Source organism: Drosophila subpulchrella, chromosome 3L (assembly GCF_014743375.2).
Source record: "Drosophila subpulchrella strain 33 F10 #4 breed RU33 chromosome 3L, RU_Dsub_v1.1 Primary Assembly, whole genome shotgun sequence".
NCBI classification, from domain to species: Eukaryota; Metazoa; Arthropoda; class Insecta; order Diptera; family Drosophilidae; genus Drosophila; species Drosophila subpulchrella.
Genome location: NC_050612.1, coordinates 13,398,040 through 13,411,594, shown reverse-complemented (window position 1 = coordinate 13,411,594; position 13,555 = coordinate 13,398,040). Strand labels below are relative to the sequence as shown.

At 40.6% G+C, this 13,555-nt stretch overlaps 2 protein-coding genes across 3 annotated transcripts in view; one reads left to right on the top strand and one right to left on the bottom strand.

Annotated features, from left to right (window-relative positions):
* The window catches only part of LOC119554573 (elongation factor-like GTPase 1), a 79,780-nt gene that overhangs the window by 66,013 nt on the left and 212 nt on the right, over nt 1-13,555 (top strand). Inside the window, exons 4-5 of the mRNA XM_037865553.1 lie at nt 1,350-1,534; nt 8,641-8,847. Of these exons, the coding sequence (XP_037721481.1) occupies nt 1,350-1,534; nt 8,641-8,829 (374 nt within the window). The 3' untranslated portion in view covers nt 8,830-8,847. The remainder of the gene's footprint in view (nt 1-1,349; nt 1,535-8,640; nt 8,848-13,555) is intronic.
* On the bottom strand, nt 9,139-13,516 carry LOC119554576 (proton-coupled folate transporter). Of its 2 annotated transcripts, none has more exons than XM_037865556.1 (6): nt 13,330-13,516; nt 12,601-13,181; nt 10,894-11,682; nt 10,040-10,378; nt 9,462-9,790; nt 9,139-9,399 (listed from the first exon to the last, which is right to left on the bottom strand). In XM_037865556.1, exons 2-6 carry the CDS (start codon nt 12,613-12,615, stop codon nt 9,276-9,278), a joined length of 1,596 nt encoding a protein of 531 aa, XP_037721484.1. In that variant the 5' UTR covers nt 12,616-13,181; nt 13,330-13,516; the 3' UTR covers nt 9,139-9,275. The 2 variants fall into 2 exon arrangements, with proteins under 2 accessions (XP_037721484.1, XP_037721485.1); XM_037865557.1 differs by having other exon boundaries at nt 12,601-12,761.

Below are 13,555 nucleotides of genomic sequence, written 5' to 3'. Positions count from 1 at the left end.
AGCATCCATTGCCGCCGTGCGCCTGTGTGGGTGCGAGTATCTGTGAGATGCATCTGTGTGCCTGCATGCCCGTATGGGTGAGAGCGAGCGGATGGCAAGGTGTCTCTGGCTCGCGTGCTTGGCTTAAAAAAAAAGTAACAAAATACAACAAAATAACAAAAAACACAACAAATAAAGGGGGCATCGCAGCCAAGCGGCTTTTGCCGCTTCCGTTGCATCCTTTCGGCCGTTTTTGCTGCCGCCGCCGCGTTGTTTTTGTCATCTTTACTACGGCACCGGAAACTAATTCCTGCCTTAGCCACAGCGACTTGGACTCCGCCTCCTCCCGGCCTTCTTCGTTCTCCTTCTGCCGTGCTTTCATGTTTGGGCCTCGTTCTTGTAGCGCATGCCAAAAAAAGAACAGCGAAAAAAATCCAGAAAAAGTTTAACAAGAAAGGAAGAGACGATCCACAAGTCGAAGCTTTGAATTCCCTTCAGAAGGTATATTTTCGGGACAACTTTTTTATTTTTTCTCACACATTAATCTGGTCTTTGTGGTATTATATCCAATATAAACATGGTTATTTTTATCAGAAGTCCTGTAGCAATTTAAAAGGTCCTTTATAACCCTAGATTAAATGCTTTTGAGCACTCCAGTTAATTTTAAAAAACAAAATGTAAATAAATACATAATAAACGTAGCTTAAGGCCACAGTAGCTATAGCTGCTAGAATAGGAACATAGGTTATAGGTTATTTGCAATTGAATTTTAAACTGAGAATAAATAAATAAATAATTTTTAAAAATTTCGAAGAACATTTTTATAAAAACAAACGTTTCTATCATTAAAATGTACTCAAAAGGAAGTAAAGTTCTTAACTTCTAACTTATTTCGAAGCCCAGATTTTAACGATTCTGGCGTTTTGATTCGTGCTGCTTTCTAGATTAGTTGTGCAGTTTTTAGTTTTATTTGATACATATGTTTGTATGCTATCCCAAATTCCTAAACAAATGGTAAAACTCTTATCTAGGGTATATAGAGAGTTCGAGAGAGACCTGAAAACGATCTCCATCTCCATCTCCCGGCTTGGAAGTTCAAGCGAAAAACGCGCGCTGTTCGGCAGAAAGCCCGCCAATTTTATGGGCCAAACCCGATAAGATTTCATTTGTTTACGAGTTACCTTGAGACGCGCCAGAAACAACAATAACAAGAACAGGCGATATAGGAGCATTAACCAGAACCGAGAACTCCAACTGAAAGGCGGCCATTGTTAGTTGGAGGTTTCCCTTTTCTTTTTTCCCAATTCGATTTCTAGCTAACGACCAACAGCTGATCAAAGAACGTATCTCTTGTTTTCTATCATTCGCAGGTAAAATGTACGCGGTAATTGGCCGGCGGCACGGCAAAATCCTCTCCGGCGATTTGACCCAGGGCAGCGGCAACTTCGCGGTCACCTGTCTTCTGCCGGTGATCGAGTCGTTCAACTTCGCCCAGGAGATGCGAAAGCAGACATCTGGCCTGGCCTGTCCCCAGCTCATGTTCAGCCACTGGGAGGTGAGTACTGTACAGTGGAGCTTGCGAGCTCGAACTATCTTAATTTTTTAAGTATCTCTAAGGATCGTCTTTAGGTAGAAAGCTCTAAGAGCTCAGCTCAGTCATTAAAGAAACAATTCTTATAGATCTTATTTAAACTTGATAGTATCTTAAACCCCAAAATAATAGTTGGATTTATACATAGCATTCTAGCGAATTTTAATTTGATGAAACTTTATTTAACAAATTCAATATTTTGAAATGGTTACAGAAAAGTAATTTCACTTGAGCTACCATAAGATGATATTTTGACCAACTAAAATAATTAGTTCTACTAAAGCTATTACAAATTTTAGAAAATATATTATAGATAAGTATTGGATTTATTATTAGCATTTGGATGCAAATACATTTATTTTCACCTTTAAATTAAAATGACAATTTAAGTGAAGGAACTTCTATTAAATACTTTTTTTAAGAAACCTGAGGTGACTAAACTGACTACTTGCTTTAAAAAAATCTTTGCTGTATGAGGTATTATGCTAAAAAGGTTCCATGAGTAATTCTTACACATTGACACGTACTGAAAAGAATCACGTGGTTTTTTCTACATTTGTTTAACACAGTTAGTCAGTTGCAAATTACAAATTAAGGAAGCAATATATTTTTTTTTTTAATTTAGGAGACATTTTTTTTTTTTTTTTTTTTTTGAATTTTTGCTGTGTGACAAAAAAAGCAAATCAAAATCGTTGGTCAGTTTTAAGGGCTTAGTTGGGATGGTTACTTTAATAGAAGTCCGACTGTAGCTGGCAGAGATTGGTGGAGCAGCTGTTGCCGCTGATGGGGCACAAGTGCAGCGCCTGTCCGACCATATGCCATGTGCGTGCCTCACTGTACTCCCCCTATTCCTGACCCCGATCCTCCCGGTTCCCCTTCCCCAAGACTCTCGCCTGCTGTCTGTGGTCAATATAAAAATCTCAGCTTACGCTGCTCTGAGCCTTCTGTTACCTTCTGTTGAAGTCTTATAAGCTAAACCACAGCCAGCAGCAGTAGCAACATGGCAACAGCAACTTCAGTGGCAGCAGCAGCAGCAACATGGCAACAGCAACAGTTGGACTGAAAGTTATATGGTCCATTTGAAGCTGCAGCTGTGTGCCATTCGAGGTAACCCAAAGCCCCGAACCAGACTCACTCCTTCCAGTCTCCTTCTTTCTCCATCGCATTCTGACCTTGTCGTGGGCCACAATTAACAGCCAACTTAATGATTTTTCCCTTCGGTTTTACGATTTTGGACGAAAACGGATGGGACAAGATCAGCGGATGAGCCAAGTTCAGCCAAAAATAATTATAAAGTTCCACAGTCTACAGAACTTTTGGTTGGACATTAAAGTTATGGAGATCGTCATTAAATAAGTCTATAAAGAACATATTTGTTTAATTTGATTAGGGTAAGGTGAAAAAAAGCCTTTTATAAAATCTAGAAACAAGTGGTGCTCAATTTTAGTTATCGTTCAATTGGAATTTTTAAATATTGGCATGACCCCTTATTTGAATCAAGTTATTTTAATTTAATTTTAATATATCCATATAATTTGTTTTGTAGCCTGAACAAAAAATATTTCCAATGTGCGTGCATTCTGTATAAGTCCCTCTATTAGTGTTTTTATGCTAGTGTTGGCCATATCGCCCAACCAATCGATAACAACAAGTTTTTGTATAATGACTTCCGGCGATTTTCTATTTCTCAGCTCAAGTTTTGCCGGCGACGGAGATGTTGTTTGCCGTTGCTTCGTATAATTTCTTACGCATTTCCAGCGCCAGACAGCAGGAAAAGCGGAAAAGGGGCGGGAAAGTGGGAGGGGAGTCGGATTGCACAGAGAAAAAAATACATAGAAGCGTTAAGCATATTCAGTTTCAGCAGCCTTTGATAAAAATCCCATTAAACCATTAATAATTTCGTAACTAAGATACAAAAACATTTAGAAATTTGATAGCATTTTAGTTAAAAATATCTTTACGACTGACTAAATAACATTTTTTATTTTTCATTCTTAAAAACGCTATTAAAATATTTCAGCTTTCCTTGATTAAAATATTTGTCTTTATGTAACTAAAGGCAATGTTCTCTCTGTATGTGAATTGCGTCTATATCTTAACTCGTATCTATGTTAAAGTCTTAAAGGAAACTAGTTTGGCCAACACAAGTGGAAAAGTATCTGAAAGCTATTCGATTCGATTACAATTTCGATCATTATTCTGAACGAAGGTAAAGTGAAAACAATTAGGATTTCAGCTTACCTTTCGCCCGAGCAATTAAAACGGTTGGTTTCAGCACTTTGTCCACGCCCACATGTGTTGGCCAGTGGCCACCCCGCCCCCTGGCACCCAACCCCTCCCCTTTTCTTTTAATTTTTTTTCCCCTTTCTGTAAACCCTACCTGCCAGTTGAGTGGGCCGGGCTCTCAGCCGTGGGCGCAGTTGTCACGTGCCCATAATAACAACGAAGGCGTCAACTTCACTCGAGTGGCCAACTTCTGGTTGGGGGAAAACGGGAAAAAAGGGTCCAGAGGCGGGGGTTCGGGGGGGTCGGGGAGTCGTGTTCCCAAAAGGCCATTTCCATTTCTTGCCGCATCATGGCCCACAATAAGTTCGTTAAGCATCTGCATCGCCGGATCAGCAGATCAGCAGCCGCAAGAAATCATCTCTGCGGATGACCTTTTAACGTATGGTATGTGGAGGCCTCAAGCTGGGCTGCAAACTGTGAGCTGCAAGCTGAAACAGAAACCGAAGACAACAAAAACTAATTTTCAGTTTTCATATATCATAATTTTTCTTGTTACTGCCGTTGCTCTTTCACTTCACGTAGCTGCATTAAGACGGCAGACAGGAGCTCAACAGTTAAGCCAACAGTGCGGTTCATTAGGAAAATTAATAGTACTCCATTAGAGTGTTGAGGATTTTTTAATGATATTCTAAAAAAAAGTGAGATTTATAAAAAAATAAATCGGTTTTATAATTCTAATGTTAAAATAAAACTCATCTCCAAAAAATATCTCTAACAGAAGTGCCCACAATCAGTCTTTATACATGTAGTGTTTCATTTTTCGTTATATAAAATCATAAAACAAAGTTTAGAACTTAGTTTAAATGTATCTTAAGATCTCAAGCTGACTAAATTTTGATAAAGTTGCTTCCAATATATTTTTTTTTACAACCTTAAATGTTATTTTAATTGTAAATCAAGTATTGCTTTTGCAATTTTTGGAGAATCCCTTAGCATACGTTTCCACAAATTCATATCTTTGATTAGTGGCCTGTAACTTTATATATATACCAATTTTTGTTCAACATTTGGGTGCCATAAAGAAATGGTTTCACTAATGGAACTTTCTTTTGCCTTACAGCAATGGGCTGCACTGTTCAGCCGACAAATACCTCTTCTTCGGGTGGCTACTGTCTTGCGCGCTTTTGTTATTATTTAATTTTGTGCTTCCTTTTGTTTTTCCCCCACTCCTCGCTGGCTGCAGCACTTCTCATCTCTTCTGGCCACTTGATGAACCCGAAGATTGTTATTATGATTACGTGTGTGTGTGTGCCGCAGACGGGGGGGACAGGGGTCGGGGCAGGAAGAGGGTCAAGACCTGCAGCCTACCGAAAAAAAAGGAAAATAAAAAGAAATAACATAACAACTTTGGCTACTGGTCTTACTTTAAGGCCGCTCTGCTCCGTGTTTTCTTCTGGTCCGGATTGTTGCATATGATTTGGTTCTGGTTGTTGTTGCTGCTGGTGTTCCTGCTGCTTGTCGCGCTTTGCATGCAAGACCTCAGTTCTGGAACTCTGGAACTACTTCAAAAGCATAACAGCCACAACAAACTGTGAGCAAAGAACCAAGACAAATAACAAATAATCTGATAACTCGTTTTGTATACCTGCCACAGTCTGCCCCCCACCAAAGGGAAAGTCTACAGTGGAGACAGTCGATGGGAGTGGGGCGAGAGGGGGAGAGGGGGTAGGGGAAGGGCCAAAAGCGAAGGGGCGGGGCTGGGACAGGGGCGGAGGTGGTGGTGGGGGCGGGGGTCAGGGAGCAGGAGAGGGGGATCGCCCGGGGGCGGGGGAGAGCATGGCAGTGCCCTAAAGTCTGCCTGGTGCGAATAAACACACACATACAAATACACTGGGAAAAAAACTAATAACCAGATCAGGGACTTAAAATACTTTATTATATCTGTAATATTCTTTGTTTAAGAGACCCTGTTATTAAGGATCCTAAATCCCATAATCAATGCACCAAGTGCCTATCGTTTTATAACTAAGCCAACGTAGTTAAAATGATTTTTTTTAGACCTTACCAAATTTATCTATAGTCTTTCTTTCCGATTTAAAATATCATGGAAATTACTTTTCTTATAAAAAAAAAATCCTCAATTATGAATTTCAGATTAATCTTTATTTATGATATATGTATTATGCAAGAGGTAGTCTTAAAGCACCTGGAAATAATAAGGTTTACATACTAACACGACGGAAATAAAGAGTGTTTAACATATAGCATTTTGTAACTAAGGTGGCAGTACTTTCTCTCAGTGTAGGGATATATCCATGCCAAGGCAAGTGTTTATCCAAGTGGCCAAAGGATTGTTGTTGCCATCGTTGTTGTTGTTCTTAAGTGGAACGTGGTTTGCATTGTCCGCTCGCTGGCTGTCAAAATGACGCTCATCGTAGTCCGCCGTCCGCCGTCCGCCGTCCGCCGTCCACTGTCCGCTGTCCGTTCGCTGGAGACTTTTACAGGCCCAGGCCCCCAAGTCTCTCGAATCAACTCGACTCGACTCGAATCGAGTTATATTCTCTGGGCCCGGTCTCTTTCACAGTCTTTCAGCCAGTTTCTGGCGCGCGATAATAATCTCAACTTCGTCTTGGTCGCGGACGGACAAGCGGACAAATGGACAGGCGGACAAATGGACAAGCGGGCCGACGGACCGACGGACTTCAGCGTATTTCGGTAGCTGCCGCGTAAATTACCTGCATACAAACCGCGCGCGGTTGGACAGGTAAACACATTCACTCACACACAGACACACACACACACCACTCATAAGAACCACACAGATACAGAACACGTGTGTGCAAAGAGAGTTGGAGATACAGAGAGATATACCCTACCATATAATATAGTATAATATGGTACCATGCCAAGTGTGTGTGTTGATGTCACGTCGTTTGGTTTCGGTTTTTGCGGCCGCTCCAATATTTTTCATAATATTTCAACCTCAAGATGGGAGAATGTTGGTGGTGGAGGTGGAGATTTGGGGGGAACAGAGCCTTAGCCATTAGTGGGGATAACCACCTTCCTGGGATGTTATAAGTGGGTTTTTGGCCAAAAGGACACTGGCAAAAAGGCAAAAAGCGTGTAACCTTGTTTGGTTTCGCAATTAAAATGGTCTATTACTAAATAATATTATTCGTACTGAAAAACTGATGTTTATATTTAAAAAGTATTTTTTAAAAACCTTTTAAGGCTATGTTGCAAGTCATAGCTTAAAAATTAATTTCTTCCAATGGACTAGACCATCTTAAGAATGTCGTAGTTCTTGTTTCTTTGCTTAACATATTTCTATACTTTAAACAGTTTTGCATTTCTATCCACGTGCTTAATGTTTAGTTATTTAGAATTCTTTAAAATATACATATCTAGAATATTAAGGACAGTTAGTGGTCCAGTATTTGTGGCAGTGCACTCATCTGCCTGCTGGTGGCTGGCTGCTCATTTGTCTGGCCCGGCTCAGACGCAAGTTCTGCGCACTTCTGGAGCACTTCAGCTGCCACAGGGTCTCCTCCGTTTTCTGCCCGAGATTTGGAGTGGGAATGTTGGGAATGGGGATGGGTAGAGGTATTGGTGGAGGTATGGATGGGGATGGGGATGGGTACCGATGGAAAGATTGGATGCTGCTGCGCATGCGCAGGATGGCAGTCTCGCTTTTGCGTTTCTGTTTTGTTGTGACAGGGATTGCGAACCGAGAACTGCGAACTGGGACTGGGATTGGGATAGGGATTGGGATAGTAGGGACTGCCAACTGGGATTGCCTTACCTTGTCGAGGACTACTGCTCGGCTCCCTAAAGTGCCCCCATTGTTCCCTTCGATCCCTTGGCCACTTGGCGTTGTTGGCTGTTGTTAAACAAGCGAAACTTTGTGCCCGATAATGATCTACATGGGATTGCGAAGATGTTCGAGGGCCCGCAGTTTAGCGTAGTGCGAACAGATGGCCCAGAACACGCACTGCGCAAAAATCTAAATGAAATCTTAAATGCTTATATACTAGTATCTTAATAAACAGATACATTTTCTTCAGTAATAAAACATAGTCATCTAAACAGTTATCAACTTTCCCATGTACGATATTAAAACAATATTTATGATATGATATGCTCCTAATGCTTATGATATTTTTTGCTGTGCAAAGAAATATTTCTTTCTGGCAAAAGACCAATGCCTCAGCATCTTAATCAGTTTTCGAGCAAGTTCCTTCATTGATGACGGAATTCATAAAGAGTGGAACCAAACCGATGAATTCTAGAGTGGGAGAGTGCTGAGTTTTTCCAACGAACCGCTCGACACCCGCCCGCTGGGACTTGAGTCCTTGCTGAAAAAAAAAAAAGGAAAACAAAACAATGCTGATCTCACACCAGAGATTCTCAAGTGGTTCGCCTCGCAGGAGGCAATCATCAATCAAGCGCAGGAAACGCTCTTCACGCCATTGAGGAACTTGAGGAACGTCGTTCTCCTCGAGCCTCATCCTGCGTATCCTGGCGAGTCTGCCCTATCACGTAACGTGCAATGCGTGTCCCTGCGTCCTTTGAAAGTCATTAAGCGTCGAGTCCTTTGTCGCAGCCTCTCGAGTCCAAACAATGAAGATGTGAAAATGCACGCTTTCCCTGGCGATGAGACAAAAGACCCAGGGCCTGGGCCTCGTGAACCCAAAACGAAACACCACGACCTAGGCAGAAAAACCCAACCCAAATCCAATCCATTGCGAGGCGCAGGCGCATAGACACAGCGACGCCTCATTCCTTTGTCTCGTCTCAAGTGCCTAAATGGTTTCCCGGAATTTACACCCTGCCTCTGCTTACAGGTGATTGATATCGATCCCTTTTGGCTGCCGACGACCGAGGAGGAGCTGATGCACTTCGGTGAGAAGGCCGACTCCGCCAACCGAGCCAAGGTCTACATGGACAGTGTCCGGCGGAGGAAGGGCCTCTTCGTGGACGAGCAGGTGGTGGAGCATGCCGAGAAGCAGCGCACCCTCTCCAAGAACAAGTGATTTCTGAGAAAACTCGGGGTAAGTTTTTAATTGAACTAAAATTGGATTAAAGAAAACTCTTCCTTTGAAAGATGATCACTGATCATCATCAGATGCTCGACTTACTTAAAAAAAATATATACTTTAAAATTGGTTTCTTTTTAAATCATGTTCTCTACTATCCCTTACTTCGTAAACCTCTCCTTTTATTTATTTAATAAATAACAACTCAATCAAACTTTTTTTGAACCCTGTAAGAGTAAGAGTATAAATCAATTAATAAAAATCCCCATTTGAGTACCTGTAAATTCATGAATGACAAGACCAGAGTTAGGAAAATATATTATATTTATTGAAGGCGCTTTTATGGGACTGGTATCCATGGGAAACATTTCCAATGCAATAGCTGCCTTCCCTGAATTCATGTCTTTTTTAGGAATCATAGTGTGTATTATGTACAGGCCTAGCTAACTTTTATCCTCCTCAGAAGTAGTCTCCTGGATAGCCTCCTTTTGGTTTATAAGTCCGCTCTCCTTCTCTGGAACTTCTGGAACGGCCAGTGAGTTCTTGCCCAAAATAATATGAATGCAACTTGAAACAAAATTCAAAATAAATTAATAAAAGGTTAAGCAAAGGGTTACGTGATTACTTACAGTATCAGTACAAAGACAGCTATCTGGGTGGCAATAGTTAGCATAAAGACAGTTCCTCCATAATTGGTATTCATGGTGGCCAGATAAATTTGCGAATAGCAAACTCCGCTGATAAGGGGCACCGCATTATCGCAAACAGATAGTAGGGCAAATACCTTTCCACGCTCCGATGTGGGTACAATTTTAGAGGCCATGGCCCTGATCATGGGACCCACAATCGGACCCAAACTACAGACCACGGCTCCAGCGTAGAGCAAATCGGTATTGGTGGCAAAATAGAAGAACAGTCGGGCTATCGAATGGGCCCAGGTGCCAACAAAGACGATGGCCTACGACAGATAGGGAAGTTAAATAAGCGAATATGTTTTTAATATAAGAAAACATTTTCCATTTCCATTTCCATTTGATAAATATTAGTAATTCAATCATTTTATCATTTGTCTATCCGATTCATTAAACTTGCCATAAGCTCTTCAAAATAATATTAATAAATTAAAAGGGTTTAAATTATATTTTAAAATCGAAATGGTCATAAAATGTATGTGATTAGGATCATACAACGGAAATGTAGGACTTACCGTATCGCTCCAACCGAGAAGCTTGTTCATTAGTGGCACCCCTAGTAGCATGGCAATCACGTAGGCTGACGACTTGAAGGTCTTAAAGTTGCTGAACGCACTGACATCCCATTTGAACTTGCCCTGGGTGTACATGTACAGGTAATGCCCCTCGTCCCGCTGGAATGTGTACAGGGCCATGCTGATCATCAGGATAATGAGAAAGCTGCGTCTGTGGCCTTTTCGCGGTTTCGCCAGCACCGTCAGCGAGTCCTTCATGTGCTGCATGTCAAAGTAGTCACCCCAGAATCCACACCAACCCAGTTCCCTCAACGAACGCTGTCTGGGAGTCGTCTGCCACTGAAAGTTGCAGTAAAAACATTACGTAATATTTAGGTTTTATCCGTGCTCTATAAATTAATGGATAAAAAAACCTTGGAGAAGTAATAGGTAGGGACACCCATATATATAAAGTTTATAAGCTTTATAAACCTAGCTTAAAACAGAACCCATATAACTATAATTAGTATCTAATCTATGGGTATGATTTTTTTTAGTTTTACTCCCAGCAGAAAAAATATTAGTCAAAATGGGAGAACTATTTTTGTAAAGGATACTTTAAAAGAAGTAATGGGCCCACTTAGTAGGTGAATCAAGTATAAGCAGATTATTAATTTGTGTGCTATTTCTTACATAAAATCAAATCCTATGATTTTATAATATCATTACTGGTCGCTGGTTTAAATACCTAAAACACATACTTTCTAAAGGGCTTAGAAATTCCTAAAATTCTTTCAATTTCATACTGATTTAAGATATTATATTTATAAAAGACTTGTATTATATGATCCTATATGAAGGACTGCCAAACTCACCTTCAGGGCGCACAAAGTGTAGATAATGGCCAGTGCCAGAAGCGAGGCGTTCACGGTGAACATGTCCGCGTAGGACTGATTGAAGACATTGTAGTAGAGATGCGATCCCAGGGCCACGCCCAGAGGCATGGCACTGAGGTAGATCACATCCAGAATGGTCACCCGAATGGTGCGCTGCTCCAGCGTGGAAATGTCCGAGATGTAGGCGAAACAGGAGGCAAAAATGGCCACATCCGCACCCGTCAAGGCCGATGGCAGGGTGGCCGTATAGATGATGTACTCCACCGGCCACGTGGGCATCCTGGCATTGACCACTATCATCGTGGAGTAAATGAACTTGCCCACCAGTCCCATGAGCATTGGCAACTTTCTGCCGCGACGATCGGAGAAGGAGCCCAAAAAAAGGGCCAAAATAATGGTGAAAACGTGGGCGGAGATGCTCTCCCACTGGAGGAACCGGGCATTGGTTGATGTTGACTTTCGCCAGTAGTCCTCGTTCTCCGCCTTGTTGAGATTCCGGCAGATCTCCTCCGTGAAATTGTTGTTCACGCGACAGGACTTGTACAGGAAGAAGTTCTGCTCCACCACCGAGGTGATCATGAAGGCGGACATGTACAGGAACATTGTGGGCTCCACGGAGGTCGATTTGACCACGTGCCACGCCCACTGGCAGGGGGTGCGTCTCTGCCCCTCGTCCCGATGATGCTCCCTAGCATCACCGGAAGCGCTGTTCTCACTGTGTTCACTAGTTCGACTGCCGCGTCTTTGTGCCACATTTCCGGTGGGTGCCTGAAAGTATGCAAGGGATTTGGGAATTCGCATTTTTCTTGATGCTGGCAATGCCGTCGGTTTTGAGGAGAACTGAGGGTTGCGCTCTGACCAAACTTTCAAACTAGTTTTAAAAAGATGTATACTCTACCAAGAGGTGGTTTTGATATTATTAAATCATAAGGGTTTTATTCTATACGCGAAGGGAGTTATGTACATAAGAAGGTTAGATATTATTATTATTATGAAGTGCTAGATGCGCTTCTTGAGTTTATTAGAACTATCAAATCTTAACATAATCTTTTTTCGTATATCAATTTAAATAAATTTTTATAATATTTACATGGCAACATCTAAATTCCTTTAAAGTAAATATTTTTGAAATTCTATACAAACATTTTTATAGGTCTGAAATTAATTTATTAATTTTTCAAAAACGTTTTTTTTTAGTATAATATAATAAAATTTTTTCCACATATTCTCTATATCAGTACAGTAGAGCATTCGCATGTCACCATCACCTTAACATTTTGATCGGCACCACATGGTGGCACTTTTTTTAGCTAGTAAACAAAGTGATAAGCTGCTTCTCGTTTCACATTTTAAGAATTTTACGAGTATTTTTTCACTATTTTTTGTTTTGAAACTTTACACAAAATGTTAAATCAATAATGCATAACAGATTCGAAATTGAAGGTCATGTCTGTTGTTTTTCAAAGTGGTTTTTCAGTTTGCTTGGCTTTCCCGCGCGTTGATTTGGCATCATATTGGCATACGTAATCGTTTAAACGAATCGCGACGCTTCAATTTATGTGATTTATTTAAATGCAAAAAATTAGAACTAATTGCGTTGAAGTTATTTTGTGTTTGTTAAATTTAGCCGCGTCGCAAACAAAAACAAACCATTTAGCGGCTGACAAAATTGAGCAAAACACTCACCTCTGTGGCGCTCATTTTTAGTCTGCGCACTCGCCTTCTCTCCCGCGATGTTAAATGTGTTTTCCCTTCGATTTAAGGGGTGTTGGGTTCAAAGCTTTTATGCTTTCGCGAATTTTTACCACTAAGCTTTCGAAATTCAAAATTTAACCGCCAAAGGCAGCCTATCAATAGATTAAATTTTCAATATTTGCATGGCAATCGGGGTTTGTTGTGCAAATTTGTCAGAGATTAGACTTCTGACCGTAAACCTTGAGTTTTAGGGTATATCAGTAATAGGGTATTTCACTTACACAATTGTTTTTATATTTACCAATTATTGTTAGTATAATAATAATTAGAATTATTTATTCTGTAATAGTAGTACTTTTTTTTAAAGCTGTTTTTCATTCTAATTTGTTATTTGTTCTAGAATTATTACCGTAGAATTCAATCATTAAATCGGTTGTTTCTCCTAATTATAGATTAAATTGTTTACACGTGTGTTATTAATATATTTTATTTACAGTCTAGCTGAATTTTTTTTTTGGATTTCCCATACTTCCTTATCGAACCGCACGTAGCTCTCCTTTTCGATTTAAGATCTAAAACGTGCAATAAAACATTAAGCGCGACGATAAGGTGTTATGAAGTTTAATTATAGACCAATTAGGTTTGGATTTACAACACTGCCTACCATTTAAAGCGATAACTGTTTTCAGTTGCCAGCCAAATGGTGAGGTTTTCAATTACCTAACTGATTTTCTGTGTTGTTTACTGTGCGCAATTATAAACCATAGATATTATATTTTTGTTGAACTGTTTTTGCTGCTGTTGCCATTTGTTTGTGTATTGAATATCACATCATTACGTTGCACTTATTTTCTACTGATATTATGATTATTTTTAACCGGTCGGATGCGACTTATCCGCTTAATAGCTCGACGGCAACTGAGAACCGAGAGGGCAGTTCTGTCCA